The sequence below is a fragment of the Staurois parvus genome, unplaced genomic scaffold (assembly GCF_062004578.1).
Source record: "Staurois parvus isolate SC_StPar_1 unplaced genomic scaffold, SC_StPar_1.0 ptg000602l, whole genome shotgun sequence".
Lineage (NCBI taxonomy): Eukaryota > Metazoa > Chordata > Amphibia > Anura > Ranidae > Staurois > Staurois parvus.
Window position 1 is genome coordinate 920,239 of NW_028318398.1, and position 27,716 is coordinate 947,954.

General features: G+C 44.5%; 1 protein-coding gene across 1 annotated transcript; it reads right to left on the reverse strand.

Annotated features, from left to right (window-relative positions):
- Window positions 1–55: 55 nt before the first annotated feature.
- On the reverse strand, window positions 56–27,490 carry LOC149449825 (vomeronasal type-2 receptor 26-like). Its single transcript, XM_089692719.1, has 6 exons — window positions 27,426–27,490; window positions 27,051–27,342; window positions 21,255–21,575; window positions 14,570–14,812; window positions 9,814–9,937; window positions 56–960 (listed from the first exon to the last, which is right to left on the reverse strand). The coding sequence occupies exons 1-6, from the start codon at window positions 27,488–27,490 to the stop codon at window positions 56–58; spliced, it is 1,950 nt and encodes a 649-aa protein (XP_089548845.1).
- Window positions 27,491–27,716: the final 226 nt, after the last annotated feature.

The following is a 27,716-nucleotide window of genomic DNA, read 5'->3' on the forward strand; positions in this document are numbered from 1 at the left end:
AACAAAGTAATTTCTATCTCTCTCTTTATATTATATAAAACACTAAAAATATATATTATCCTCTGTTTTCAAGCAAACCTGTTTTTGTATTCAGGTCTGGTCTGAACAGAATTATGTAACATTTTTGGAAAAATATACAACCAAGAAGTCCAATGCTTGATGCCGTTATAGCAAAAATTTCCACAGCCACCATGTCTTTCCCTTTAGTGCTCAGATAGGCCGGAATCATGGCAATCCAGACACTGCAGAACACCAGCATGCTGAAGGTGATGTACTTGGCCTCATTAAAACTGTCCGGTAATGTCCTGGCTAAAAAAGCTATAATGAAGCTCACAGCTGCCAGAAGCCCCATATATCCCAGGACAGAGTAGAAGCCGATAACTGAACCCTCATTACACTGAATGATGATCTTTCCCTGATAAGAGTGAGTGTCCTGATCCTGGAAGGGAGGAGAAATAGACAACCAAGTGACACAGATTATGACTTGAACAACTGAGAACACACAGATTATAAGATTGGGTAGTTTGGCTCCCATCCATTTCCTCCAGGGACTTCCAGGTTTGGTGGCTTTAAAAGCAATACACACCATGATACTTTTGGCAAGTAGAGAAGAGACGGCAACTGAGAAGATGACACCAAAAGAGGTTACACGCAGCATGCAGGTCACATCTACTGGACGGCCAAGGAACAAGAAGACACAGAGGAAGCTCAGCATGATGGAGACCAGGAGAAGATAGCTCAGGTTCCGGTTATTCGCTTTAACAATGGGGGTGTCCTGGTAATGTATAAATATTCCCAATATTATACCAGTCAGAAGACAACAGAAGATGGAGACAGCTGAGAATACTGCAACAATTGTATCCTCAGTGTAGGAGAGAAATTCCACCAATTTTGGAACACACCGATCCTTCTTCTCATTTGGCCATTCATCATCAGGACATTTCATGCAGTTTTCACTGTCTGCAGGAAGATCAATACAAATACAATGATCATCTGTGTCAAAGTTTCTAAGAACAAAAACATATGTACTGTTTTGCCTCACAGCTAGCAATTCGATTTCCAGTTCATTGTGGGAGAGTGAATAGTATTTAAATGTCAATGTAAGTTGTATTATAGATTGATCTTTTGTTTTATTTTTTCTCTGGTTCTATAGCCATCATGTAACATAAAAATAGGGTTTCTGGACCTCCTTGTATGTAGAGACTGGCTATGGCCAGTATTAAATATGAAAACATGATTGATGCTTTTAAGAAATTGCAAAGTATGTAAAAAAAGAAAAAAGAAAAAACAAAAATGTAGAGAAAATTTGTTATAAGCAGAAAAAGTAATAAAGGTGGAGCATTAATCCAAAGTGTATGTAAACCTGATAATGAAATTCCCTTATCTGCTACCTTTTGATCTCCTCCAAATATCATCAAAAGAGAAGCGTGGGCTTGTTTTTTTAAAAAAAAAACATACTTACCTAGGTGGATGCAGCATCGGTCCGAAGCTACATCTGTCCCCATCTACTCTAAGTGTAAGAACTCAGCGATCACATGATCACCGATCACTGAGTTCTCACAGCTGGTCTGATCATTGTCAGTCACCGCTGTTTTCTCGCGCCCCCCCCCGCCCCCACACACACACACTCACTGGAGCGCTGAGCTGTGGAGGGGTGGGAGCGGCTGGTTCAGGCTCTCAGTGCATTGCAGAGAGGATAAGCCAGGTGTTGCTCCAGACTGGATCTTTCCCTAGTCTGGACCAGGTGAGTAAATTCAGCCAACAGTGGGCTTCAGCCGGCTGTCAGCTGAAAACTGGTCAAAGGAGTGCAGAATGAACTGCACCCCGTGATCCACAGGAGAAGTATTATTATTATTATACAGTATTTATATAGCAACAAAAGGTTTGCTCAGCGCTGTACATTATAGTGGGGGACAGTACATGGGACAATACAGTAACAATACAATACACGAGGGGTTCAAGGGCCCTGCTCTTTCGAGCTTACAATCTAGGAGGGAGGGGGTAGAGGTACAGGAGGAAGTGGCTGAGGGGGATGGAGTGGTAGGAGGAGTGGAGGAGAACGGATGTTAGGTGAGGGTGGGGTAGGCTTGCCTGAAGAGATGGGTTTTCAGGGTGCGCCTAAAGGTGAGGAGGGTAGGTGACAGTCTGATGGATTGCGGTAGGGAGTTCCAGAGGATGGGAGAAGTCCTGGAGAAGTCCTGCAGTCGGGCGTGGGAGGAGCGAAGGGCAGGGGTAGGGTGCTATTTGGGTATCAGGTCAGTGAGGTAGTTTGGGGCAGCATTATGAATGGCTTTGTATGTCAGAGTTAGTAATTTGAATTTAATGCATTGGGCAATTGGGAGCCAGTGAAGGGATTGGCAGAGGGGGGTGGCAGAAGTGGAGCGGTTGGTGAGGTGGATGAGTCTAGCCGCTGAGTTCAGGATAGACTGGAGCGGGGATAGCGTGTTTCGGTGTAGGCCGGTGAGAAGGGAGTTGCAGTAGTCTAGGCGTGAGATAATAAGGGAGTGTACGAGTTGTTTAGTGGTGTCTGGGGTGAGGAACATACGTATCTTGGAGATGTTGCAGAGGTGGAGCCTGTCTCAAACTTGTGCATCAGAGATGGACGCAGTGCAACCATTTTGTAGGCATCTCCATCTTCCTACTTATCCTTCTCCCCCCCCTCCCTTCCTGAGAGGCACAGTGACAGATGTGTGTGTGTTGGTTATGGGTCAATGGCAGGGCAAGGCATCCCTAGTTCGGTGCCGAGCAGTCTGCGAAAGTGTAGCCTTTCTCACCTAGGCCAGGATAAGGCCAGTGTTCCCAAGAGAGACAGACCCTCTCTGCCCAAGAACCTGTGTAATTTCTCACCTCGTAACAGAGATAAGGCAGCTTTCCCAGGAATTGAAAGAGGTTTTAACCTCATAAAACCTAGCAGCGTAGGTAGCAGAATTGAATGAACATTCCTCAAATCAATTTTTATCCTATGTCTCATATCTTGGAATATGAGAGACATACATAAAAGCAGGACATATCATCGGATGGACAATGAGCAGGCAAATCGTTTAATAGGTTACTCAACTTGTCTTGCACGCTCAAGGAAGCAGAAACATAGATCTCATGAACTGTGCAGCATATAATTTCATAATTCATATCTAAATAATCCTCAGACTTGTCTGTGTAATAATATACCCGCAAGGGGACTATCACTCGTGCAGCTGAGAAGTTATAGACCAGAATATGAATTATGAAAGATGTTGGTTCTAATTTAGGGTTCCGCCCGACAATCCCTCCCTAAACAGAGTATTGGTCAGTTACTCAGAGCGACCCCCCCTGCTGGGACATTTTAAAAACAGGCTAGTAGGCCTCAGTAATTTAAATTAAAGACATCTCCCATTTTAACATCAATACCACCTGGGGAGACCCTTTCGCTTTGTAACTTGGATCTGCTTACAAGCCAAGGCGTACTGGCAAGTAACTTAACCCTTTAACTTCCTTCCTATTATCTCTTTGCTGTGCTATAGTCTTTATATATGTATATATATATATATATTTTAGTTACATATTTTTCTGTAAATATTTTTATTGCACCCGTTTCACCTTTTAGTAATAAATCTTTCCTTCTGAAAGTATTGAACTGTTTCTATAAGCTCTCAATTGCAATTTACGAATCCCTGCCTTTTAAGAGAACGCTACTGTTTGTTTTAACCTCTGTATAACCGGCCTGCAGACCGTTTTATACAGACAATTACTTCAATCATAATAGTGTTATAGCTGAACCCCGGGTTTCCTCTTTCTCTGATAAAAAGGAGGTGATGGCAGTGTGAAGAAGGGTTAGTTGCGTAGTTAACCTGACCCAGTACCAATCGATTCGACGGCTGGTACATCGATCGTTTTCCATTAGCTGGAAAATCGTTGTGCAGGGGGCAGCTGGGTGTGGCATTATTACGCACGTCACATCGCGGTTTTAGATTGGCCAGTCCTTCGGTCACAAGTTTGGTGAGAAGGTCTGGGGTCTGACGCTGCGATCGTGACGCATTTGGTGGTCGCGATCGTGAGATTGTTGCATGTTGGTGGCAGCGATCTTGCGATCCGTGACAGAGCCTGCATGAATTTGATAGTGATTGGACATGAGGTTGGAAGGAAAGGTTTGAGTCCAGGGTGACACCTAAGACTTTGACGTGTGGGGTTGGATTGATGGTGGCGTTGTTAGTCGTGATAGAGAGGATGGGGGGGGGGCGCAGACTGGGGGGAAAACTAGGAGCTCGGTTTTGGAAAGGTTTAATTTGAGGAAATGGAGAGACATCCAGTCTGATATGTCGTTTAGGAGGTGGGTGATGCGGAGAGTGAGGGGGTTAGGTGAGGGGTGGAGAGGTAAATTTGTGTGTCATCGGCATAGAGGTGATAGTTGAAGCCGTGGGACTGTATCAGTTTGCCAAGGGAGATGGAGAAGAGAAGGGGTCCGAGGACAGAGCCTTGGAGGACCCCAACAGAGAGGGGGAGAGAGGGGGAGGTGGCAGCGTTATAGGTAACGCTGAAGAAGCGTTGGAATAGGTAAGAGGAGAACCAGGAGAGAGCAGAGTCCCTGATGCCAAGGGAGTGTAGTTTAGTAAGGAGGAGAGGGTGGTCGAATGTGTCGAAGGCCGCGGAGAGGTCGAGGAGTAGGAGGACTGAGTAGTGGCCATTAGCTTTGGAGGTTAGCAGGTCGTTAGTGATTTTAAGTAGGGCGGTTTCGATGGAGTGTAGGGGACAGAAGCCAGACTGTAGTGGATCAAGGAGGTTGTTGTCAGTGAGGTGGGCGCTTATGTGATTGTAGACTAAGCACTCAAGGAGCTTAGAAGTGAGTGGCAGCAGGGAGATGGGTCTAAGGTTGTTCAGGTCAGTGGGGTCCAGGGAGTGTTTTTTGAGTATGGGGGTGATGTGCGCATGCTTTAGGGGGGAGGGGAATGCACCAGTAGAGAGGGAGAGATTGAAGATGTGGGTGAGGGAGAGAATGATGGAGGAGGGGGGTGACCGGAGAAGATGAGAGGGGATAGGGTTCAGGGGGCAAGAGGTGAGGTGGGCTTCAGTGAAGACCTTAGTGACCTCCTCAGTGGTAGCAAGGCTGAAGGAGCGGAGTGTTGGGGAGGTTATAGTGTGCAGGACGTTAGGTGTGGTGGGGGGCAGTGCGGTTGCGAGGTCAGAGGAGGGGAGAGTTGAAGGGGTGATGGAGGGAGGGAGGCTAGGTGCAGAGGTAGATTGTGAATTGACAATCTCCTTACGGATTGCGTCAATCTTGTTTTGGAAATGATTGGCAATCTCGTGGGCAGTGAGTGAGGTACTGAGTGGAGGTGGGGGGGGAGAGAGCAGGGAGTTGAATGTGGAGAAGAGCCGGCGAAGACAGGTGGAGAGGGTGTTAATGAGGGTTACGAAGTAGGCTTGCTTGGCGGCGAGGAGGGAGGAGGTGTAGGTGAGGAATGCGGATTTGTAGAGGGAGAACGCTCGAGGGGATCTGGTTTTGCGCCATAATCGCTCCAGCGTGTGACTGCGTTGTTTGAGACATTTTGTATGGTCATTCTGCCAGGGTTGAAGCGGTCGGGGTCTGATGTAACGTGTGGTTAGGGGTGCCAGGGAGTCTAGGGCAGCCGACAGTGAGTCGTTGTACGCAGTAGTGGCCAGGTCAGGGCATGACAGGGGAAGGATACTGTGGTACAGACGGTCAGCTGCCAAGTGGAGAGGGGCCGGGTTCAGGTTGCGGAGGTTATGGCTGGTGATGGTTTTACGCTTTGGGGGGAGTTAGAGGAGGGGGAGACAGAGAACGTGAGGAGGTGGTGGTCAGAGAGAGGGAAGGGGGTGTTAGTGAAGTTGTGGAGGGTACAGAGGTGGGAGAAAACGAGGTCCAGGGTGTTCCCATTGGTGTGGGTGGAGGACTGTGTGCACTGTGTGAGAGCGAAAGAGGAGGTTAGAAGGAGGAGTTGGGAAGTAGCCGGGTTGTTGACATTGATGGGGATATTGAAGTCCCCAAGGATGATGGTCGGTAGCTCAGAGGAGAGGAAGAAGGGAAGCCAGGCGGCAAAGTCGTCCAGGAAGTGGGATATGGGTCCAGGAGGCTGATAGATTACTGCAATCCTCAGAGGGGTGGGAGAGAAGAGCTGGATGCAGTGGGCCTCGAAGGAGGAAAAGGATATTTATATCCTCACTATACAAGTTACAAGTTTGAAGTGTGATATAATTTTATTATTAAAGTTCTAGGTTTCTCATGTAGTGATGAGCTGAATGTACTTGATTTCCATTCGTTGTACATTCTGTAAACTTTTCGGATTCTGAAAGTGCTACTTAGACTTCAGCTTTCAAGCTACCATAAGGACTGTGACACGTGTCCACTGGGGAGCTGGATGAAGACCATTGGGGGAGCTGAGCCTCATGATCCATGGGAAACCAAGCCTTATTGACTCACTTGTTAATGCAAGGGATCAGAGTTGTCTGATGAATGAGGTGTGAAATCCCTGTTGTCCCTCATTGGATGAACCCCAACCTGAAAACACATCCTTGGAGCACTCTACACTCATCGGCCTCTTTATTAGGTACACCTGTTCAATTGCTTGGTAACATAAACTGGTAATAAGCCAATCACATGGTAGCAACTCAATGCATTTAGACATCTAGACGTGGTGAAGACAACTTGCTGAAGTTCAAATCGAGCATCAGAATGGGGAAGAAAGGGGATTTAAGTGACTCTTAATGTGGCATGGTTGTTGGTGCCAGATAAGCTGGTCTGAGTATTTAAAAAATGGCTGATCTACTGGGATTTTTACATACAACCATCTCTAGGGTTTACGAGAATGGTCTGAAAAAAGAAAAAAAAATATCCAGTGAATGGCAGTTGTGTGGACTAAAATGCCTTGTTGATGTCAGAGACCAGAGGAGAATTGGCAGACTGGTTGCAGCAACATTCAGATGGTAGGGTCCAAATTTGGCCTAAACATCATGAAAGCATGGATCCATCCTGCCTTGTATCAATGGTTCAGGCTGGTGGTGTAATGGTGGGGGGGAGATTTTTAGGCTCCAGCAAAGTGTACCTAATAAGGTGGCCGGTGAGAGTATTTGGCTCTATTCATTGGTGTAAAAACTATCACAGAGCACTGACACATTATTGGATGAATCTTTTATTGTGGACTATTCTATGGATATAAGACTTTGATTAATTCTGATTCATTTTATTTTATTTTTTGTCACCTAAATAGAGGGTAAGGTAGCATTGTTGCCCATGGTGGGGGGAGGGGTTACACTGAATGCATTGAGGTGTTGTAACACTTTATAACAGCAGCTTCCTTTATCATCTGTGTTTTTATGTGAGTTGTATTGTTGGCTTACATAGGCAGTGCCGGTTATTTTATGATATCATGTTAGCTATATGGATTGATGTGGAGTTACATTTCTGGGTCTCTACTCCACGCAGGAAGCTTGGAAGGAGGAAAGCTTGGGACTTCACCGGCCCCTTTAGAGAGGGCCACTTGTTAGGCACTTGTTAGGCAGGGAAGGAGCAGCACAGCTAGCAGGCCAGGTAGCAGCCACCAACCCATCATCAACACAGGAGAAGGGCTGAGTGAGTAGACCTTCACCCTCTGGGGCAGATAGGGGAAGGAGAACTCTGGTGGGAAACCAGATTAGCAACTACCCAAGACTGTCTTACTTTAAAGTGACAGGCACTGGATCCCCTGCTCAGGGATTCCCCCAGAACAGCTGGATAAGGAGTATCTAGGGTCTGGGGTGGTACAAGCGGGATGCTGGCTAGCTCTCCAAGAAGATATTTTTTTTTTGCTGTAAAGACTTGTATAGTTCCAGGAAGCTGACCTCAGTTCCATTGGGCATCCCGTACATCCCTAACCCTATCCCAGTTAAAATCTCCTAATAAAACTTCAAAACAAAGCTCAGGGACTAGTTAATGTCTCCTGGATGCAAGTCTGACTGAGGAAATGTGTGTTGCCTGGCTGTACAGGACTATAGGGAGACCCAAAAACTTCAGCAGCTTCTAAGTAGGCAGTGCTACATTTTTCTTTGTAAATGCCAGGCTGGTTGCAGTAGCTTGCATACATAGTACAGGGGCATTGCTTCACAGGCAGTTTAGGGAACCCCAGGCTCGGTATTTAAGGAAATGTTGCATTTGTTTAATATTGCTCTTAAAGCATGTCATGCCTGCCAAACAGACATTTTTCAACTTTTTTTTTTTTGCTTAGGTTTGTTTCTCGGGGCAGTACCCTGCAGCACCCCCTCATGCCACTTACTTGACAATCCCTTGTCTATTAGTCTAGAAAATGGCCACGACTGACTTCTAATTTTTGTCTCCCATGATTTCAATAGGATTACATTTTGGCATCCAAACGTAGGCAAAGTTTGCAGAGTGCACAATGGACCAGAACTTAGCCATGTTCTTAGATCCTGTTTCCAACTGAACCTAGGTACGTTCATCCCTATCCACATAAATTCATCGCCAATCACATCATCCAATGCACACAGTCTACTGACATGATCCACATTCCCAATGACTGCTCGCCAAGAATGATGTTTTTGAAAAGTGCAAAAAATACCTTTTGATTCCGCAGGAAATAAAGAGCTGTCCTATCCCAGTGTTATCTCAACCCTCCCAGTTCTTATCTAAGATTACAGAACAATTGCTCTCTATATTTAAAAGATGGGGAGGGATTTGGTTGTTCAGTAAAGTAGCAGTAGCAAAAGATGATTGGGCAGAGCTGACACCATTTATTGTTATTGTGGTGTACAAACTCCTGAGAAAATGAGCTTACCTTGTAGTAATGTACTGAGTCATTTTTTTACCTTCATGCACTTTAATTGCTTTCCCCCCAACCTATAGTAGAACTACTGCTACAAGGTGGTAGGGCTGCGCAAAATTACGTATGTATACGTGATTTGCATATCCATGCAGGGGGCGCACACTTTCACCCTACCCACTTCATCATTGGCGGCTAGGGATGTCAATCACCGGGTTTCCGCCGGAGATTCCCCACCGACACCTGGAGATTGCCAAGTATCACTGACAGGGGAGAGACCTGTGTGTAAGCAACACAGATCTCTCTCCTGTCAGCAAGGACATGCTGCTGTGCATTACTCTGCACATAGGAGAAATACACAGCAGCATGTCTCCCTAGTAAAACACACATTGCGCATCATGTAAAACAGCACACAGCACACTGTTAACCCTTTGATCACCCCACCCCTTCTTGCCCAGTGTCATTAGTACAGTGTTAGTGCTTTTTATTAGCACTGATCACTGTATTAGTGTCATTGGGATGTCAGTGGCAGTTAGTCAGTTCCCACCCAGTGTCAGAATGCCCACCACAGTCCCGCTATAAGTCGCTGATCGCCGCTATTACTAGTATAAAAAAATTTAAATCCCAGTATATATACCGCCATTTGTAGACGCTATAACTTTCACGTAAACCAAATAATTTACACGTATTGAGATTGACACGTAAAGACATGGAGCAGAATACATTCTGGCCTAAATTTATAAAAAAATTTGACTTTTTAATTTTTTTTACTGGATATGTTTTATAGCAAAAAGTCAAATATATATATTTTTTTTTCTTCAGAGTTGTCAGTCTTTTTTTGTTTATAGCGCAAAAAATAAAAAACACACATGTGATTAATACCACAAAAAGAAAGCTGTTGAGGGGAAAAAAGGACATAAATGTAATTTATTTACAGCGTTGCATGACCGCGCAATTGTCAGTTAAAGTAACATAGCGCTGTAATGCAAAAAATGGCCTGGTCAGGAAGGGGGGGGGGATCCTCTGAAGGGCAATAGTGGTAATCTCTATCCAGAAACACAAACTCTACCAGAAATGTTGGATATCTCCTCTTCTGGACATGGGACACACTCATAGCAGCATTTGTGAACAGAAGATCCAACCTTTTTTCTGCTGCCAGGTAAGCAGGGCTCTGAGCATCGAGATACTGGGACCTGAAATTCAGATATTATTATTATTATTAGTATTTTGTATAGGTCTATCACATCCCATGAGACTATTATCCCATGGTAATTACACTGTGTGCAGCCCGAACAAACGATCCTGTGTGTGGAGGAGCTCTGCACTGACAGGAGGACACAACACAGCCTCTCTCCTGTCTCCTGTGGGGGTGGGGAGGAATTTACAGGTGGGGAACATAATGTGAGGGGTTGGAGGGTTAACTTGTGCTGGGAACAGTAATTGGGGGGGGCATTTGCTAAAAGGGGGGATTGGGGTGGAAGGATATGTGCTATTAGAAGGATTGAGGGGGATATGTGCTAGGAGAGGGGATGGGGGGTATGCTAGGACAAGGGGGGATTGGGGGAGATATGTGTTTATAGGGGAATTGGGGGGATATGTGTTAGGAGGGGGGAACATATTAGGAGGGGGGATTGAGGGGGATATGTGCTAGGAGAGGGGATGGGGGGTATGCTAGGACAAGGGGGGATTGGGGGAGATATGTGTTTATAGGGGAATAGGGGGGAAATGTGTTAGGAGGGGGGAACATATTAGGAGTGGGGATTGGGGGGGGATATGTGCTAGGTGGGGGATTGGGAAGGAATATATGCAAAGAGGGAGTTTGGTTGGATATGTGCTGGGAGGGGGGATTGGGAGTGGAGGGATTTGAGCTAAGAGGGGGATTTTTTCCTGCGGGGGGTGGGGGTTTGTGCTAGGAGGGGATGTGGGAATTTGGATTAAGAGGATAGGGCTGGAGAGGATTTGTGCTGGGAAGAGTAATTTGGAGGTGGTTGTGCTGGGAGAGGGAATGAGAGGGGATTGTGCTAGGAGGGGGGATTTGGGGATAGGATTTGTGCTCAGAGGGCGGGTTTGGCAGGGAGCATTTCTTCTAAAATGGGAAATTTGAGGATAACATAACGTGCGCTGGGAGGGATGATTTTTTTTGGGAGGGTGAGACATGATATGAGTGCACTTAACAGATCCTCATAGCCCATAGCTGAGATTTGTGTAAATTTCCTTACAGACACAGCTTCTATCTGTAGCCAGCCACACACTGTGCAGATGGATGCTGCGTCTGTAAGGGAATCCAATCTTAGCTATGTGCTGTGGTGTGGAGGAGCTATGAGTACCCAGGCTGGTTACAGTGTGGGGGAGGGAGGAGGAGATCTGCTGAGTGCTCTGCCAGCAATGACCTTGTCCTCTTTTCTGCTAACCATTGTCTTCTGCCCTGCTGACCCCTGCCCTCTGCACTGATGACCCCTGCCCTCTGCCCTGCTGACCCCTGCCCTCTGCACTGATGACCCCTGTCTCCTGCACTACTGACCCCTGTCCTCTGCACTGATGACCCCTATCCTCCATCCTGGTGACCTGATAACCCCTTTTCTCCACCCTGCTGATCCTTGTCATATGCTCTGTTGCCCCTTATCGTCTACTCTGCTGACCCCCTGTACACTACCATACTGACTCTTGTACATTGTCCAGCTGCACACTGCCCTCTTCTCTGATAACTCCATGTACACTGTCCTACAAACTAATGGCTTCTATAGACTGCCCTATAAACTGCTGATCCTATCCTCTGCCCTGCTGACCCCCTGTGTACTACCCTACTGACCTCACATCCTCTGCCCCCCTGCACCCCCACATCAGACAGGCTAGATCAGGCCCTGCTTGACAAGTACACACACTCACGCTAAAATGTTAAGTGAACTCTCCACAATTACCATACACTCTTATTTATTCCTAGCAAAATTTTCCATAAGAAACAGGAATTCTTGGTTCATGTACATTGCAATATATGTTCAAGTTAGCCAACTGCATCAAAGTGATTCTTTTTTTTCATTCTTGAGGTTTCCTTCTTTTAGCATCTCATGTGTTGTATATTTGTAAGCCATTAAGTTCTGAACACAGACATACACTATATTGCCAAAAATATTGGTTGGCCGGCCTTTACACACACATGAACTTTAATGGCATCCCAGTCTTAGTCCGTAGGGTTCAATATTGATTTGGCCCCGCCCTTTGCAGCTATAACAGCTTCAACTCTTCTGGGAAGGCCGTCGACAAGGTTTAGGAGTGTGTCTATGGGAAGGTTTGACCATTCTTCTAAAAGCGCATTTGTATTGTCAGATGAGAAGGCCTGGCTCGCAGTCTGACATCAGTGCCTGACCTCACAAGGTGTTCTATGGGGTTGAGGTCAGGACTCTGAGCAGGCCAGTTAAGTTCCTCCACCCCAAACTCTCTCCTCCATGTCTTTATGGACCTTGCTTTGTGCACTGGTGCGCAGTCATGTTGAAACAGGAAGGGGCCATCCCCAAACTCTTCCCACAACGTTGGGAGCATGAAATTGTCCAAAATGTCGTAGTATGCTGATGTCTTAAAAGTTCCTTTCACTGGTACTAAGGGGCCAAGCCCAACCCCAGAAAAACAACCCCACACCATAAACCCCCCCACCACCAAACTTTACACTTGGCACAATGCAGTCAAGCAAGTACCGTTCTCCTGGCAATCACCAAATGCAAACATATGCATCGGATTTCCAGAGAAGTGTGATTTATCACTCCAGAGAACACATGTCCACTGCTCTAGAGTTCAGTTGTGGCGTGCTTTACACCACTGCACCTGACGCTTTGCATTGCACTTGGTGATGTAAGGCTTGGATGCAGCTGCTCGGCCATGGAAACCCATTCCATGAAGCTCTATGTGCACTGTTGTTGGGCTAATCTGAAGGCCACACCAAGTTTGGAGGTCTTTAGCTATTGACTCTGCAGACAGTTGGTGACTTCTGCGCACTGTGCGCTTCAGCATGCGCTGACCCCGCTCTGTCATGTGACGTGGCCTACCACTTGGTGGCGGAGTTGCTGTTGTTCCCAGTTGCTTCCACTTTGTTATAATCCCACTAACAGTTGAGCGTGGAATATTTAGTAGCCAGGAAATGTCATGGATGGACTTATTGCACAGGTGGCCACCTATCACGGGACCACGCTTGGAGTCACTGAGCTCCTGAGAGCGACCCATTCTTTCACCAATGTTTGTAGAAGCAGTCTGCATGCCTAGCGGCTTGATTGTATACACCTGTGGCCATGAAGATGATTGGAACAAGTGAATCTGGTGATTTGGAGGGCGGGGCCAATATGTTTGGCAATATAATGTATCTCTATTTCTACTGCATTGTGCAGGTCAGTGATTATAAGGGCAGGGATGCCTCAAGTGACTGGATTCTTTTTTAACTAATAGGAGCAATGCATTAAGGCTCTGTGCTGTAATCTCCTTGTATTCTGTTTGTTTTGGGGGGTTTTGGGGGCACACCTGGTTGCGAGCTAAGATTCCTGCTGGTGCTGTCCACCCTATACTGTATCTCTACACAGTTCCTATTTTTCTAATTAATCCCAAATTCTTCATCTTTATTGTTATTCCAAGTTTACACTCACCGGCCTCTTTATTAGGTACATTTGTTCAATTGCTTGGTAACACAAATTGCTTATTAGCCAATCACATGGCAGCAACTCAATGCATTTAAGCATCTAGACATAATGAAGATGACTTGGTGAAGTTCCGAGCATCAGAATGGGGAAGAAAGGGAATTTAAATGACTTTGAATGTGACATGGTTGTTGGTGCCAGACGGGCTGGTCTGAGTATTTTAAAAACTGCTGATCTACTGGGATTTTCCCACACAACCATCTCTAGTGTTTACAGAGAATGGTCCAAAAAAGAGAAAATATCCAGTGAGAGTCAGTTGTGTGGACAAAAATGCCTTGCTGATGTCAGTGGTCAGAGGAGAATGGGCAGACTGGTTCGAGATGATAGAAAGGCAACAGTAACTCAAACAACCACTCATTACAACCAAGGTATGCAGAATACCATCTCTGAATGCACAACACATCAAACCTTGAAGCAGATGGGCTACAGCAGCAGCAGACCACACCAGGTGCCACTCCTGTCAGCTAAGAACAGGAAATGGAGGCTACAATTCAAACAGGCTCACCAACATGGGAAAATAGGAGACTGGAAAAACATTGCCTGGTCTGATGAGCCTCGATTTACTCTGCAACATTCAGTTGGTAAGGTCAGAATTTGGTGTAAACAACATGAAATCATGGATCCATCCTGCCTTGTATCAACGATTCAAGCTGGTAATAGTGACATTTTCTTGGCACACTTTGAGCCCCCTAGTCCTAACTGAGCATTGTTTAAACTCCATGGCCTCCCTGATTATTTTTGGTGACCGTGTCAATCCCTTTCTGATTACAGTGTCCTCATCTTCTGATGGCTCCTTCCAGCAGGATAATGTCACACAACTCAAATTATCTCACACTGGTTTCTAGAACATGACAATGAGATCACTGCACTCCAATGGCCTCCACTGTCACCAGATATCAATCCAATAGAGGATCTTTGGGATGTGGTGGAACGGGAGATTTGCATCATTGATGTGCAGCCAACAAATCTGCAGCAACTGCGTGATGCTATCATGTCAATATGGAACAAAATCTCTGAGAAATGTTTCCAACACTTCTTTGAATCTATGCCACAAAGAATGAAGGCAGTTCTGAAGGCAAAAGGGGGTCCAACAGGTACTAGCAAGGTGGACCTTATAAAGTGGTCGGTGAGTGTATATCATGGACTTACCTCATTGCCAAGCTTCCATGTTATGGCTTTAGTATTCATTTGTAATTGCTGATCTTCTGGTGCCCAGGATGTAAAATTTCCCACATCATTATAAATCATAGGAGGATTATTCTTAAATACCCAATTTGTAATTTTGTAATGATAAACAAATTCTCCGTATTCATTAAAAAATGATCTTGGCTCGAGTAATCCAAATTCATATTTAATTTCTTTTAAAAGATGATACAACTTCAGGTTGAATATAGAAAGATAAAACGTGTTAAGTAAAGAAAAGCAACCAGACACAGGAAAATCAATATTTATATCCAGCCCCCAGTGTCCATCAGATTATTTCCTGATCTTGTAGAAAATAATCAATATACTTAGTTGTCACAAACTGAGCATAGTGGAGTGACCTGGACCCTACTCTGACTATGTCTGGGTTCCCTGAGGAGTGGAGTCTGAAGAACGGGCAATATTCACTAGGGACCCCTCACAGAGGTTTGAACTATTTCCCTAAGGTTGCTTCCCCAGATACTAGCAGACTGAGGAGGAAGAAGCCATAGGACCACTAGCAGGGACCACTAGCAGAGACGATCAGAACACTAATGAGAAAACTGAGATACTGGTGGACAGTCATATATCATAGTAGGGACAGATCAAGCAGTGTTTGCAGGGAGAGATAGTTGCTGCTGTTGATTGCTGAAATCTTATACTGTATATTTACAGTAAGTCAGACACACCTAAAGGAATTCATAAAGAGTGTTTATGACACCAGACAGCCTTCTTATGGCTACAGAAACTGCCCGATGCCTGATATCAATCAAAAGTAGAAAGTGGACATGTGGGGGAACTAGTATCTCAGAGTCCCCATCAGGCTCCATCCACTGTGGCATCATTTCATATCTTTGGCGTTCATTTCATATATGTGTTGGTCCGGGTGGATTCGGAAACATTTTGCAGGTTTTTTTTAAAGATTGTTACATATTATTTTTCGGTTAGAATCGTCATTCATATATACATTTCTCAAAGCTAAGAATTGCATTAGACTGTGGAACTGAACTGACTGACTGTGACAATTACAAACTCAATTTAAATCCCAACTTTACTTGAATCTGAATTATAGAACAAATTTGAAAATTTAATTTGTTACATTTTTCAGATTCATTGAAATTTGTTACTTTGTTTTTTCAGAGATTTAAATACATCTGAATCTCTGAAAATTAAATTTTTGTCCAAAAATAGATTTGTTACAAAACTAAATGCACGTGTCTAGTCGGCTATAAAGTCAACAGCATCATTAACAACCAGTGACAGGTAGAAGGGGAGGCAGTAGATGCAACAAATCTGCCACTCGGCTACACAGCGGAGGACAGAGACAGACACAAGTCTTATACACCTCCACTTTCATTATCTACAAACTGAAGGAAATTATTTTTGAATTTGGTACATTAATGGCACCACTTTGTAAAACTGGCATTATTAACCACTTCCAGTCCGGACACCTTTACCCCCTTCCTGCCCAGGCCAATTTTCAGCTTTCAGCACTATCACACTTTGAATGACAATTGCACGGTCCTGCAACACTGTACCCATATGAATTTTTTAGCATTTTTTTGAGACAGATAAAGCTTTATTTTGGTGGTATTTATTCACCACTGGGATTTTTATTTTATTTGCTATATAAATGAAAAATTCCAAACATTTTGAAAAAAATAGTTTTTCTTATAAAATTTTGCAAATAAATAATATTTCATCATAAATCTTGGCCAAAATGTATTCCGTTATCTTTTTATTAAAAAAAAAAAAAAAAATAACCCAAATTAGTTTATAACCAAAAATTGTAATTTTTAAAAAAACATTTTTAGATTTTACATTCCCAGGGAGCGCGCACAGTCCAATAAGGCGGGCCCCGTTTATGAACGGCAACCCGCCCCTGGACTGCCACTGTCCGGCTGTTTACATACAGCGGCCGGACGGCAAGTGGTTAATAACTCCCTGAATCTTTTGCACATGTTGACAACGCTATCAAAACAGAAGGCAGGGCTTTTTGTAGCAGCCACAGGTTATTTGAAAAGGTCCTATGTCCGGAAAAGTGTCAGTAGGCATTTGTTGAGTCCTGTAGCAGGTCTTACGGCCTGGTATGATACAGGAAGGGGAGGGGGAGGGCACATTTGATCCCCACTTTTCTGGACGTCCAGACTGCATGATCTGTTTAAGGCTCTGCTATGGATTTTCCTTTATTTTTTAGTAGTCCGCTTAAAATACCAGACTCAGAGTATGTTTCTTATGGCTTTTTTGTAAAATAACAAACATATTACACTTAACTGCTCTCTACAATTGCATAGAGCAGCCCCAATCCTTGTTTTCTTGGGTCACTTGCTGCCAAGTGCCCCCAAAGCAAGCCACTTGCTCTGGGGACACTCATCCATGCTCACTACAGAGCCAGCCCTGTCAGTCCATAAGACACACAGAGTTCAGCTTGGCCCTGCCCCCAGCTCCCTCCTCGCTGGCTGTGATTGGCAGCAGCAGAATCCAATGGCTCCACCTGCTATGCCTGAGCCAATGAGGAGGGAGATAGCTAGGAGAGCAGCTGCTCTCATGTACATATCTAGATCAGGATTGGGCCCAGGTAAGTATTGGGGGGGTGAGGGGGGAGCTGCACACTGCATTTTTCTACCTTCATGCATAAAATGCTTAAAGGTAAAGGACCTTCAACCTTTAGAACCAGTTTATTTGCTGAAAAATTATATTTTATTACTGGCTTCCTTAAAAAAAAAGAATAAAAAGCACACACCAAACAACAGAAACAACACCCAACCAAAGGTCCATCAAAATACATAGCAGACCCTAAAAGGGGCCTGAGAGCTGTTTAAAAAGAAAAGCGGGTACTGAAATTTAATTTAAAATACTTTTGTAAATGTCAGTGATGCAGCTCATTCTGTACATCACAGAGATGAACCCCTTAATAGGCAGGATTAGGGCACCCCCAGGCATGTTATTTAAAGGAAATGGCCATTTTTAATGTTTCACTTTAAGCATTTAAATAAATTACAGCTTCTGGCTGAATGGAATTTTAAAGATTTTTTTTGTCTTGGTACATGTTCCCCAGTGCAGTGCCCACCTCCCATGCTATTTTGTATACACCCCTTTCCTACAGTATAACCCCATGAAAATGAGCATTTTTAATTTGTCAGTGAGGCTGAAATAGGGGAATTGAGTAAGCACTGCAAAAGTAAAAAGTAATCAATGCGGCTGTAAGATGCGTGAGCCGCTGAGAAATAACTATAGTCCCGCTCTGAAGGGTACAGAACGTGCCAGACGTCCACTGAATGCAAATCATGTAGACGGGATTTAATTTGAGTTAGCACTCAGAAGGAAAAAGACGATTTACCTGAGGAAGTATCCAAGGTAGGTGAAAAAGCTATATGAAAGTAACCTCCCGCGATGAAACAGGGACCACCAAAAGAGGACAATTTGGTCAGAACCGCGGAGAGAAAGGGACCCTGGTGCTGATTGGGACCATAAATATTTACCACTATAAAGACAAAGTCCTGATGTTTCAATTTAAGAACAATATAATGACTGGTAGGATCTATGAGGGAGTCCAAGACCTCAGGACTAAAGATATTATGGAAGGCCACCAACACCCCCTTAGACCTGGCTTGTGTATTAGTACTGTGGTACCATTGGGTGTAGTAGAGACTTTTAAAGAACCGGAATACTGTCCGTATGGAAATGGGTCTCCTGAAAAATTTGGGATCCAGTCTTATGAAAATGATAGAGCATTTGGCTCTGCTTCTCTGGGGTATTAAATCCTCTGCAGTTGACAGAGGAGAAACTAATTGGGGTCCTACCCACCATAGGGAATAAAGGGCGAGGGAAACAAATGCCACCAATGGCGGCCCACAGTGTCACTCACGATTCTCGTGGGAGAAGTAAGAAGGAAAGGGTATGGGGGAAGCAAAAGAGAAAGGAAAATACAAAAGAACAGAAGACATAGAAAAGAAAAGGAGGAACCAGGAAAAGAAGAAAACCAGAGAAGAAAAACTAGTAGACAAAGAACCGTCTAAATATAATACAGTGCATAAAAAGAAAAAAAAAAACACTGAGAGGCCTAGGTGGGAACGTCAAAGGCACATTGAGCAGGTCCTGGTCCAGGCCTCCCACAGGGAAACAGATCCAAGAGGGAAGCTGCTCAAGTTAAAGAGCAACCCCCTCATAAAAAATGTGTATAACATACCCTCAGGAGGTAAATGGAGGAAAACAAGCTATCCTCCTCCCCAGAGAAGCATGAGCATACGAGCAGTGGGAGAGCTTCCCCCACAAAAATAAAGGCGGGGCGCAAAACCCTCACAGGATGGATTGAAGGAGCCCCCTACCATTCCCCCAAAAACACAGGTGGTAGTACTCGGGAGCTAACCCCAAACCAAAACACACAAGAAATGGATAACAAAAAAAAACACATGTAATAATGACAATTCAAGAAAAATTACATTAATGTAGTTATATAAGAGCATGGAACCAACAGAACCCTGGAAACCACCTAGTAGGGGGGGAGGCCATGCAGTCAAATGCAAACACAAATAGAAAAAGGAAAACCTCCCAATGCATAGCAGCTGGGAAATCAACCATCTGGAATCTTCTGAGAAGAGGATCTGGAGAGCTTCTTCCTGCTGGACCACTGCCATTGTGGGGCACAAGGAAGACCTGGAGTTGGCGGATGAAAGGGCCAGTCCGGAAAAGCCACTTGAGGCAGTTCAAAAGTGCCGAGGAAGGTTGGCAAGTCCCAGAGAGTGCGGAACTGCACAGATTTACCATTCTGGGAGGCACTGAGTTGAAAGAGGAACCGCCATTGGTATCTAATGCGTCAGTCCTGTAACAGCTGAGTGAGTGGGCGCAGGGCTTGGCGCATGTTCAATGTCTGGCAGGAAATGTCAGGGAGGAACATCACTGGTATCTCGTTAAACAAGATGGTATCTTGTGTGCTGGCTGCACGCATAATGGCATCCTTGACCTTGAAATAGTGAACCCTGCATAGAATATCATGAACAAAAGAGTGGTCAGGATTCCTGTGGCCCAGAGTGCGGTGTATGCGGTCCAGCTCAATATATGCATCTTTAGGCTGTTGCAGTAACTGGTTGAAGATGGCAGTAACTGCTCCGACTAAGTCCTTAGATTCTATGGACTCTGGAACACACCTGATCCCTACAGCTCCATGCACCCCAAGTCATGCCCCCCTTCCGCTCTCTCATTTTACATGAGAGTTGCTGTTCCCTGTTGCTTCCACTTTGTTATAATACCACTAACCATTGGCCATGGAATATTTAGTAGCAAGGCAATTTCACGGATGGACTTAATGTATAGGGGGCAACTTATCACGGTACCATGCTTGAATTCACTGAGCTCTTGAGAGCGACCCATTCTTTCACCAATGTTTGTAAATGCAGTCTGCATGCCTATGGGCTTGATTTTATACACCTGCATCCATGGAGGGGATTGGAACACCTGAATCCAATGATTTGGAGGGGTGTCCCAGTACTTTTGGCAATATAGTGTATATGTATAGGGTGTAGCTGAAAAAACATGTTAGTGCCCAATCATACCGGTGCGATTTTAATCGCACCTAATGTGAATTGAAATCGCACCTGAAATTTCATCTAATGAATGTGAATGTCAGTGTCTTAACATGTGCGATTTGCTGCAGCGCAATTTCTAAAGTAGATCTTGCATTACTTTTTCTGCAGTTTTATTGCGATTTCGCATACATAGAATATAATGGAAATTGCACTGCAAATTGCAAGAAATCATTGAAAATCTTCACAAGTAGCCATAAAGTCTTCTGAAATTGCACCTGAAATTACACACAAATCTCACAATTTTAAATCGCAGCGGTGTGACCGGTGACTTAGTAGAGGGAAGCCTGACAGAGCAAGGAAACAGTAGTGCAAAAAAACATTTATTCACCCGTTCATATTGCAGCGTGATTTGTCCCTGAAAGTGTCCCTACCATGAATGGGCCAATTGGTGGTGTTTGCCCCCCTGGCTATAAATTCCCAATCCTCCTCTGAATATGTCAGCAGCTCCAACAAAACTGTTTTATTACAGGAACAACTTTTCTTTTTCTTTTTTTTGTAGAGGGATTGAATATTTGAAATTTGACCATATCGCTTTTTCATTTTATATTTACCAAAAAAAGAGAGTACTCTACCTTGTGCCTGTAAGGTTGTTTTGTATTCAATGTTCCTTTATAGATCAGGTTCATATAATGCAGTACTTCAGCCATAGCTTTCACTGCATAATAAATTCGTGGAGAGAGTCCTTGATGCACAAAAGGAAATAAATTTGGCCACTCTTGTTCTTTTATACAATTAATATACTTAAGTGGACATGATATGGTACTATTTTCATGTTCTTTGTTTGCAGACATACACTTTGCAATTGATAACATATGGATATCTCTAAATGAATTAGTTAAGCTAAAAGTCTTGTCGATTCCATCAAAAAAATGTTCTTTATTTGGAATGAATAAAGGATATAAATCCACAGCCAAGCTACCATTAAAGGCAAGTATTGGATTATCTCCAGAAAAGCTCAAATACCTCAGAGGAGGAAAGATAAATGTTTTTTCAAAGCTAGTACTTTCATCATATAAATACATATAAAATACACTCTGACTGGTAAGTGATCCACATATTACAATTACTTTAGCTTTAGACTCTTTAATAACAGAGATATCACGGTTTACAGCACGCTCTACATCAATGTCATCAGAAACCATATAAGGCCCAACTGATATTGTATATTCCACACAAATACTGTTACTTTTCATGTACTTTATTAATATCTCTTTATCTTTGTCTCCGGCATCATCTTGTGATGCAATTATTCCAACCCACGTCCAGCTAAAATGTTTCAACAACTTAATAACAGCCATATAATGAACGTGGTCATTCTGAACTGTCCGGAATACATGAGGATAGAGAAGCCTGTTGGTTAGAGAATAGTCCATAGCTCCATAACTGATCTATAGAACAGAAAAAGAGCCATTATTTTCAATGCTGAAGTCGATTTTATGAAATATATCCACAAGATAAAAGGAATTAAATCAATCTACTATAGTCTAGACTGGGGGTCAGCAACCTATAGATTGCTATCTATCAGTTGATCGAGCTAGGTGACTGGTAGATGGTGGTCTGGGCTTGCGGACCCCCCATCTCTGAGCATCAAACAGAGTGCAATGCTACTTGTAAAGTTGGAGCTGTAGTAGGGAGCAAGAGCCACATAAGCCGATGCCTCCTATGTAGTGGCGGCTCCTGTCCCATGATACCCACTACACTCCACCTCTTACCCCGGCTAGTGGCCTCTAGAGTGGTGCCGGCAGCAGGAAAGAAGAGATCTTCAGGTCATTGTGAAGTAATACACTGGGCATAATAATATAGTATTTTTTTATATATAGTATTAATGGTGGTGATCAGCGACTTATAGCGGGACTATGGCGGGCATTCTGACACTGGGGGGAACTGACTAACTGCCACTGAGATCCACAGTGACACTAATACAGTGACCAGTGCTAATAAAATGCACTGACACTGTACTAATGGCCCTGGGTAGGAAGGGGTTAGGAAGGTGTTTTACTATGTAAGCAGCATGATGTTTTTTACATACAAATCTCTCCCCTGTCAGTGTTTCTTGGCGATTGCCAAGTGTCGGTGGTCAATCTTTGGCCGGGACCCGGTGATTGACAGCTGTAGCCACCAATGGCAGCGTATGTAGGCCGGCACGTGTGCGCCCCCTACCAGGAAATTAAAAATCACATTTATATATGTGAATTTGCGTAGCCCTGCCACCCTGTAGCAGTAGTTCTGCTATAGGGTGGTCAGGAAGAGGTTAAGGTTGCCTACCCCTGGTCTAGACATATAGGGTTTATATACTAAAGCTGGTTCACTCAGAATCTGGTGGAGCTGTGCATGGTAGCCAATCAGCTTCTTTGCTGCAAGGAGAGGAGAGAAAGCGGTGCAGATCTCAAATCCCTAGACCTGTGAAGTGTTTTTTTTCTCCTCTCCTTGCAGGGATGACAGTACGGGCTAGATGGCAACTGATTGGTCAGCACCGTCCATGTGAGGGTGCTGATTAATCAAAAGCCCTCTAGCCCAAACTGTCATCCCTGCAAAGCAAGGAGGAAAAGTGGTGGGGATCTGAAATCCTCACCACTTTCTCTCCTCTCCTACCACTGAGAATATGGAGCATCTGCTTCCACGGTATACATCCCCAATCGTCCACTCTCCGCTCAGCATGGGATGAGCGCAGGGAGGTTTTCCACACCAATCCTGTGTGAACTCAAGCTATAACAAGCCTGGTCCAGTAGCTATCAGTAGGGATGAGCTTCTAGTTCAGCGTCAACCCATGCTCTGACTGAGTGTTGCTTGTTTGGAGGATCAGCGAATGAGTCAAACCTCCTGCTGGAGTGGGAAGTGCAACAGTATTGCTAACACTGAATCATCCCCACCTAACCCATTTCATTGGAAATTCCCAGCTAAAAGGTGAATGTGATTAAAGGGGTGGGGATAGTAAACAGCATGGGGTGCCCCCCAAAATTCATAGGAGAGAAACCACCAACATTTTTAGGGGGACTTGCCAGAAAGAATGTGGATTCTCTTCAAATTCTACACCTGACTATTTGAGTCTTGTATTGAGTGTAAGGGGTAATCCAACACAGAAGTGAAAAAAAAGCATAGGGCCCCTCTCCAATATCCATACCAGGCCCTTAGCCAAGCATGCAGCCTAGATGGCTGGGAATGGGGGGGAGGGTACTTTTTCCTCCTCCTGAACCATACCAGGCCACATGTCCTCAATATGGGCCTTGCCTTGAGGGACATCCCCGGCAAAGTACCTTGTCCCCATGAGAACAAGGCTGTTTAAATGTGGATATGCAACCTCTGTACCTGACCAGATTTCCCAGGCACTGCAATGCATTATGTCATATTTGTCATGGTACTCCCTCCAATCCCAAACTTCACCCCTGCTGCCTTTCATCCTGTTGCTGCTTTCTGTGATCCTGAACCTTGTCCTGGTCCAGTTTCTTACCTGTCTTACTTGCTTCTCCTTGCCAGTTATCCTGATCCTGCTTCCTATGAATTTTTATCCCCATCCTCCTGTTCCTACTGCCTGTACCTGCTGCCTGTGTATGTGATTCCTGTTCTGGCCCTGTTAATGACCAGGGGTGGACTGACCATTTGAGCACTCGGGCACTGCCCGAAGACCCGGGGTCAGTAGGGGGCCCCATGAGATGCCCCTGGTACCTTTAATTGGCTTTTTCATAGGCTTTTTTGGGTGTAGGCTAGGACACAGGGGCCCCATGATCCCCTATTGCCCGGGGGCCCCATGAGTTGTCAGTCCGCCCCTGTTCCTGACCCATCATATCCACTGTTCCTTTTTCCTCCTAACTTACACTGTGTTACCTGATTCCTCCTGCTGCTTTGCATTTAGTTTAGGTAGTTTACACTTGTACATATCTTAGGAAATTTGCATTGGTTTGTAGATTATTTAATTAAAGTGGTAGAAAAGGTAAAATGTTTTTACCTTAATACATTCTCTGTAAAAAATATTTTAAGAAGCAACTCTCCCCACAGCCCCCCTATATACTCACCTGAGCTCGATCTTGGTCCAGCACTGCGCATGTCTGCCATCTCCCACAGCATTGGGAGCCATTGGCTCAAGACCAGTGAGTAGACAGCGGGGGCCAGGCCAAGCCGGGATGTATGTCTGTATAGACACATGAAGCTCAGCTTTGAAGCAAGCACACACAAGTGACCACCGTAGGAAGCGGCTTCCTATGGTGGGCAATAAGGAGGGGGAGGAGCCTGGAATGCCGGCAGGGGACCCCAGGATGGGAGGATTGGGGTTTCTCTGTGCAAAACCATTACACAGAGCATGTAAGTATGATATGTTTGTTATTTATTGAAAAAAAAATTAAACTTTATTGTAATTTTAATTGTCAGGTTAGATAGGGAGTTTTGTGTTTTGTTGGTGTTTGTATTTAAAAAAAAAGTGCATTCCTAATAAATCTTATTACTTTTCCTGCTTTTCAGTCTGGTCCTATCGGTGTAGCCCTACATAACTGGTCACCAATCCAACATCTGGAGCGAGAGCTGGAACACACCAAGGACTGCAGCGCTGGTGTGATGAAGTCATGCCACACTGCGTTCCATGATGCGTTCAGTGGTGTATTTAGTTCTTGTGCTTCCCTATTCAACACGTAACCAACCCCCCCCTCCCGCACCACCACACTCTGCCACCACTGACTGCCGCAACCATGGCCCCCTGGCCTAGGGTTGCCACCATTTCTTTAAGCCAAACCTGAACACTGTAGCGGTGCAGGGCAAATTTATTTAAGTATACACTATAGGATCATAAAAGACCTGGGACACCTTTAGGTGCCCGAAGGGGAGAGGTAAAGCGAGGCACATAGCGTGCCATGGCGAACAGTGGGTGTGGCCAAATTTCTCTTGCTGACATCATCACCCCATTCCCCCAATGATGCCAGTCCTGCCCACAGCCACCCACAACTCTTGGAATGGCATTTGTGTGTGAGTATTTTGGTTACTTGGGGAGCCACAGCCGGATCTGACTAATATGTCCGTGGTTCCGGCAGACTGAAATCTGGACACATGATTCAAAACCCAGACTGTCAGGGTGAATCCTGGACAGGTGGAAGTCTAGGTATTCTATGGATGAGCAGTGAATGAAATAGTAGTGTGTGATCAGATCTCGTCCAGCTAGATGGCACTGGGGGTGTATGAAGTCTGCCTTACCTCCCAGTACATAGCATGCTGTACATAAGAGCATATAGATTGGCCACCCTGGGCTCCTCCAGTCTATGGGATCTATTCACGGTATACAGGTCACAGCCATCCCACCCCTAAGTGTGATCACTACTGGATCAGATCAAATGTCCTCTGCCAGGAAATCTGTATCATCCTTCCTAGTGCTCCCCCAGTAGGAGGAATTTGGGGGATTACCAAGAGGAAGCAGTTAATGGAGGAAGAAGAGAACCAACTGAACTATTCCCCTTCAGTCTGCATTCAGTGGTACTGGAGGAGGGGGCATAGAGCCTCTGGTGGGACATCCAGCCTCCACCACAGACTGCTCACACTGGACCAGTTGTGAGATTTTTACATTCACTTTGATGCGCACATACACTGTCATGTGATCTCATGGATGAGGAATGATCATTACAAAGCACTGGAGGATCACACACACTGCTAGAGCCGAGGTCTGACCTCACATGTCACTCATCACACAGACAGGAGCCCGGCATGTGCATCCACTGATGGCTGTCCTACACTCACCACACTGCAACAAGAAACCAGCCCATCATCATTACCCTCCCTCTAATACTGCTCCCCTGTCATCACCACCGATCCCCACTCTACTTCTCCCCCCACCAGAGGAAATCAATCATAGCACCAGTTGGTGAAACACCGAGCAAGCCAGAATAATGACCCCCGGCTCCACTGATTACAGAAGAGCTCTACTACATTTTCCTAACAGCCTGTACTAACTAGGAAGGTGCTACACTTGCAAAGACTTTGCTATTCTGGGCAGGGGCTCACAGTGAAAACAAAAGGGGGAGGCTAAGCATTTTATCAAGCAGGATACAATCAGGGGATGGGGGTTTAATTAAAGACAACATACTAAATATAATTGTCCTTTAAAACTTAATACCAGGAGTTCCGTGCACAAAACAGTTATTTTCATAATCATTTCAGTTGCATTGAATGAAATGCATTTTCTCATTGGCTTTATATTATTAGAATTTTGCACATGACGGAAAGATAAAAGGAATATTATTATTATACAGGATTTATGGCGCCAACAGTTTGCTCAGAGCTTTACAATATAAAAGGGGACAACACAGCAACAATACAGTTCATAACAAGAGGGCTAGGAGGACCCTGATCCTGGGAGCTTACAATCTAAGAGGGAGGGGCTGGTGGTACAAATGGTAATAACTGTGGGGGATGGACTGGTAGGAGGAATAGAAGATTCCATTATTAGCTGAGGGCAGGGTAGGCTTCCCTGAAGAGAGAGGTTTTCAGAGATCACCTAAAAGTGTAGGTTATAGACAGACAAATTGGGTAGAGAGTTCCAGAAGATGGGGGAGGCTCTGGAGAAGTCTTGGAGATGAGCGTGGGAGAAGGAGACAAGCAAGCTAGAGAGCAGGGGGTTGTGCGAGGAGCGGAGAGGACGGATTGGAGACAAGATTGGTGACGTAATTTGGGGCAGAGTTATAAATGGCTTTATATGTTATTGTTAATGTTTTGAAATTGATTTGTTGGACAATGGGAAGCCAGTGGAGGGATTGTCAGAGACAGGTGGAAGATATGGAATGGTTGGTGAGGTGAATGAGTCTGGCAGCAGCATTCATGAAAGACTGAAGAGGGGATAACCTGCGATTAGGTAGGCCAATGAGGAGGGAATTACAATAGTCAGCATCTACCTGTGTATATCCATAGATTCCCAGTATCTCTGCCATTGGAATTGTTGTCACTGAACAAAGATCTCCAATGAAACCCACCAGTTCAGCTTTTTTAGAACATGAATAATTAGGGACTGTCTTCCGTGGTCCAGATAAAATCCTTAGAACATTCTTTACAGCAAAACTAGGATGTAAACATGAGTCTAGCATACGAAATCCAAGTGTAAGATTCGGCAAAATTTTTGGATTCTTATTAACATCGCGTATAGCAGAAAGAAAAGCAAAAACATTTATAAGTGTATGTCTATCAAATCTGTAAATAAAAAATATTTGTGGTGGATTAGCATACATTTTACAATGGACTTACACCAAATGGCCTCTGATGGCCTCTCCTACATCTCTGACAAAACAAACACTCGTCTTGGTGGCACATAGTCATCAATGTGGTTAAAAACAAACATTGACTTGACCCCATTAATGATTAAAAAAAATCAAAGAAAGTTCTTAGAATTACTTTTTTTAAACAAAATTCTATTTGTCTATATCCAGCTTAAGTGTCTGGCTTGTCAAAGGTGGGGACAGGAAATTGTAGGCCACTACACACATGTTCACTAAACGCTGTCTAACACTTTTAAGTAGACATGACTGGATTTAAATTCAGATTATTGTTTCAGTATGGGATGAATA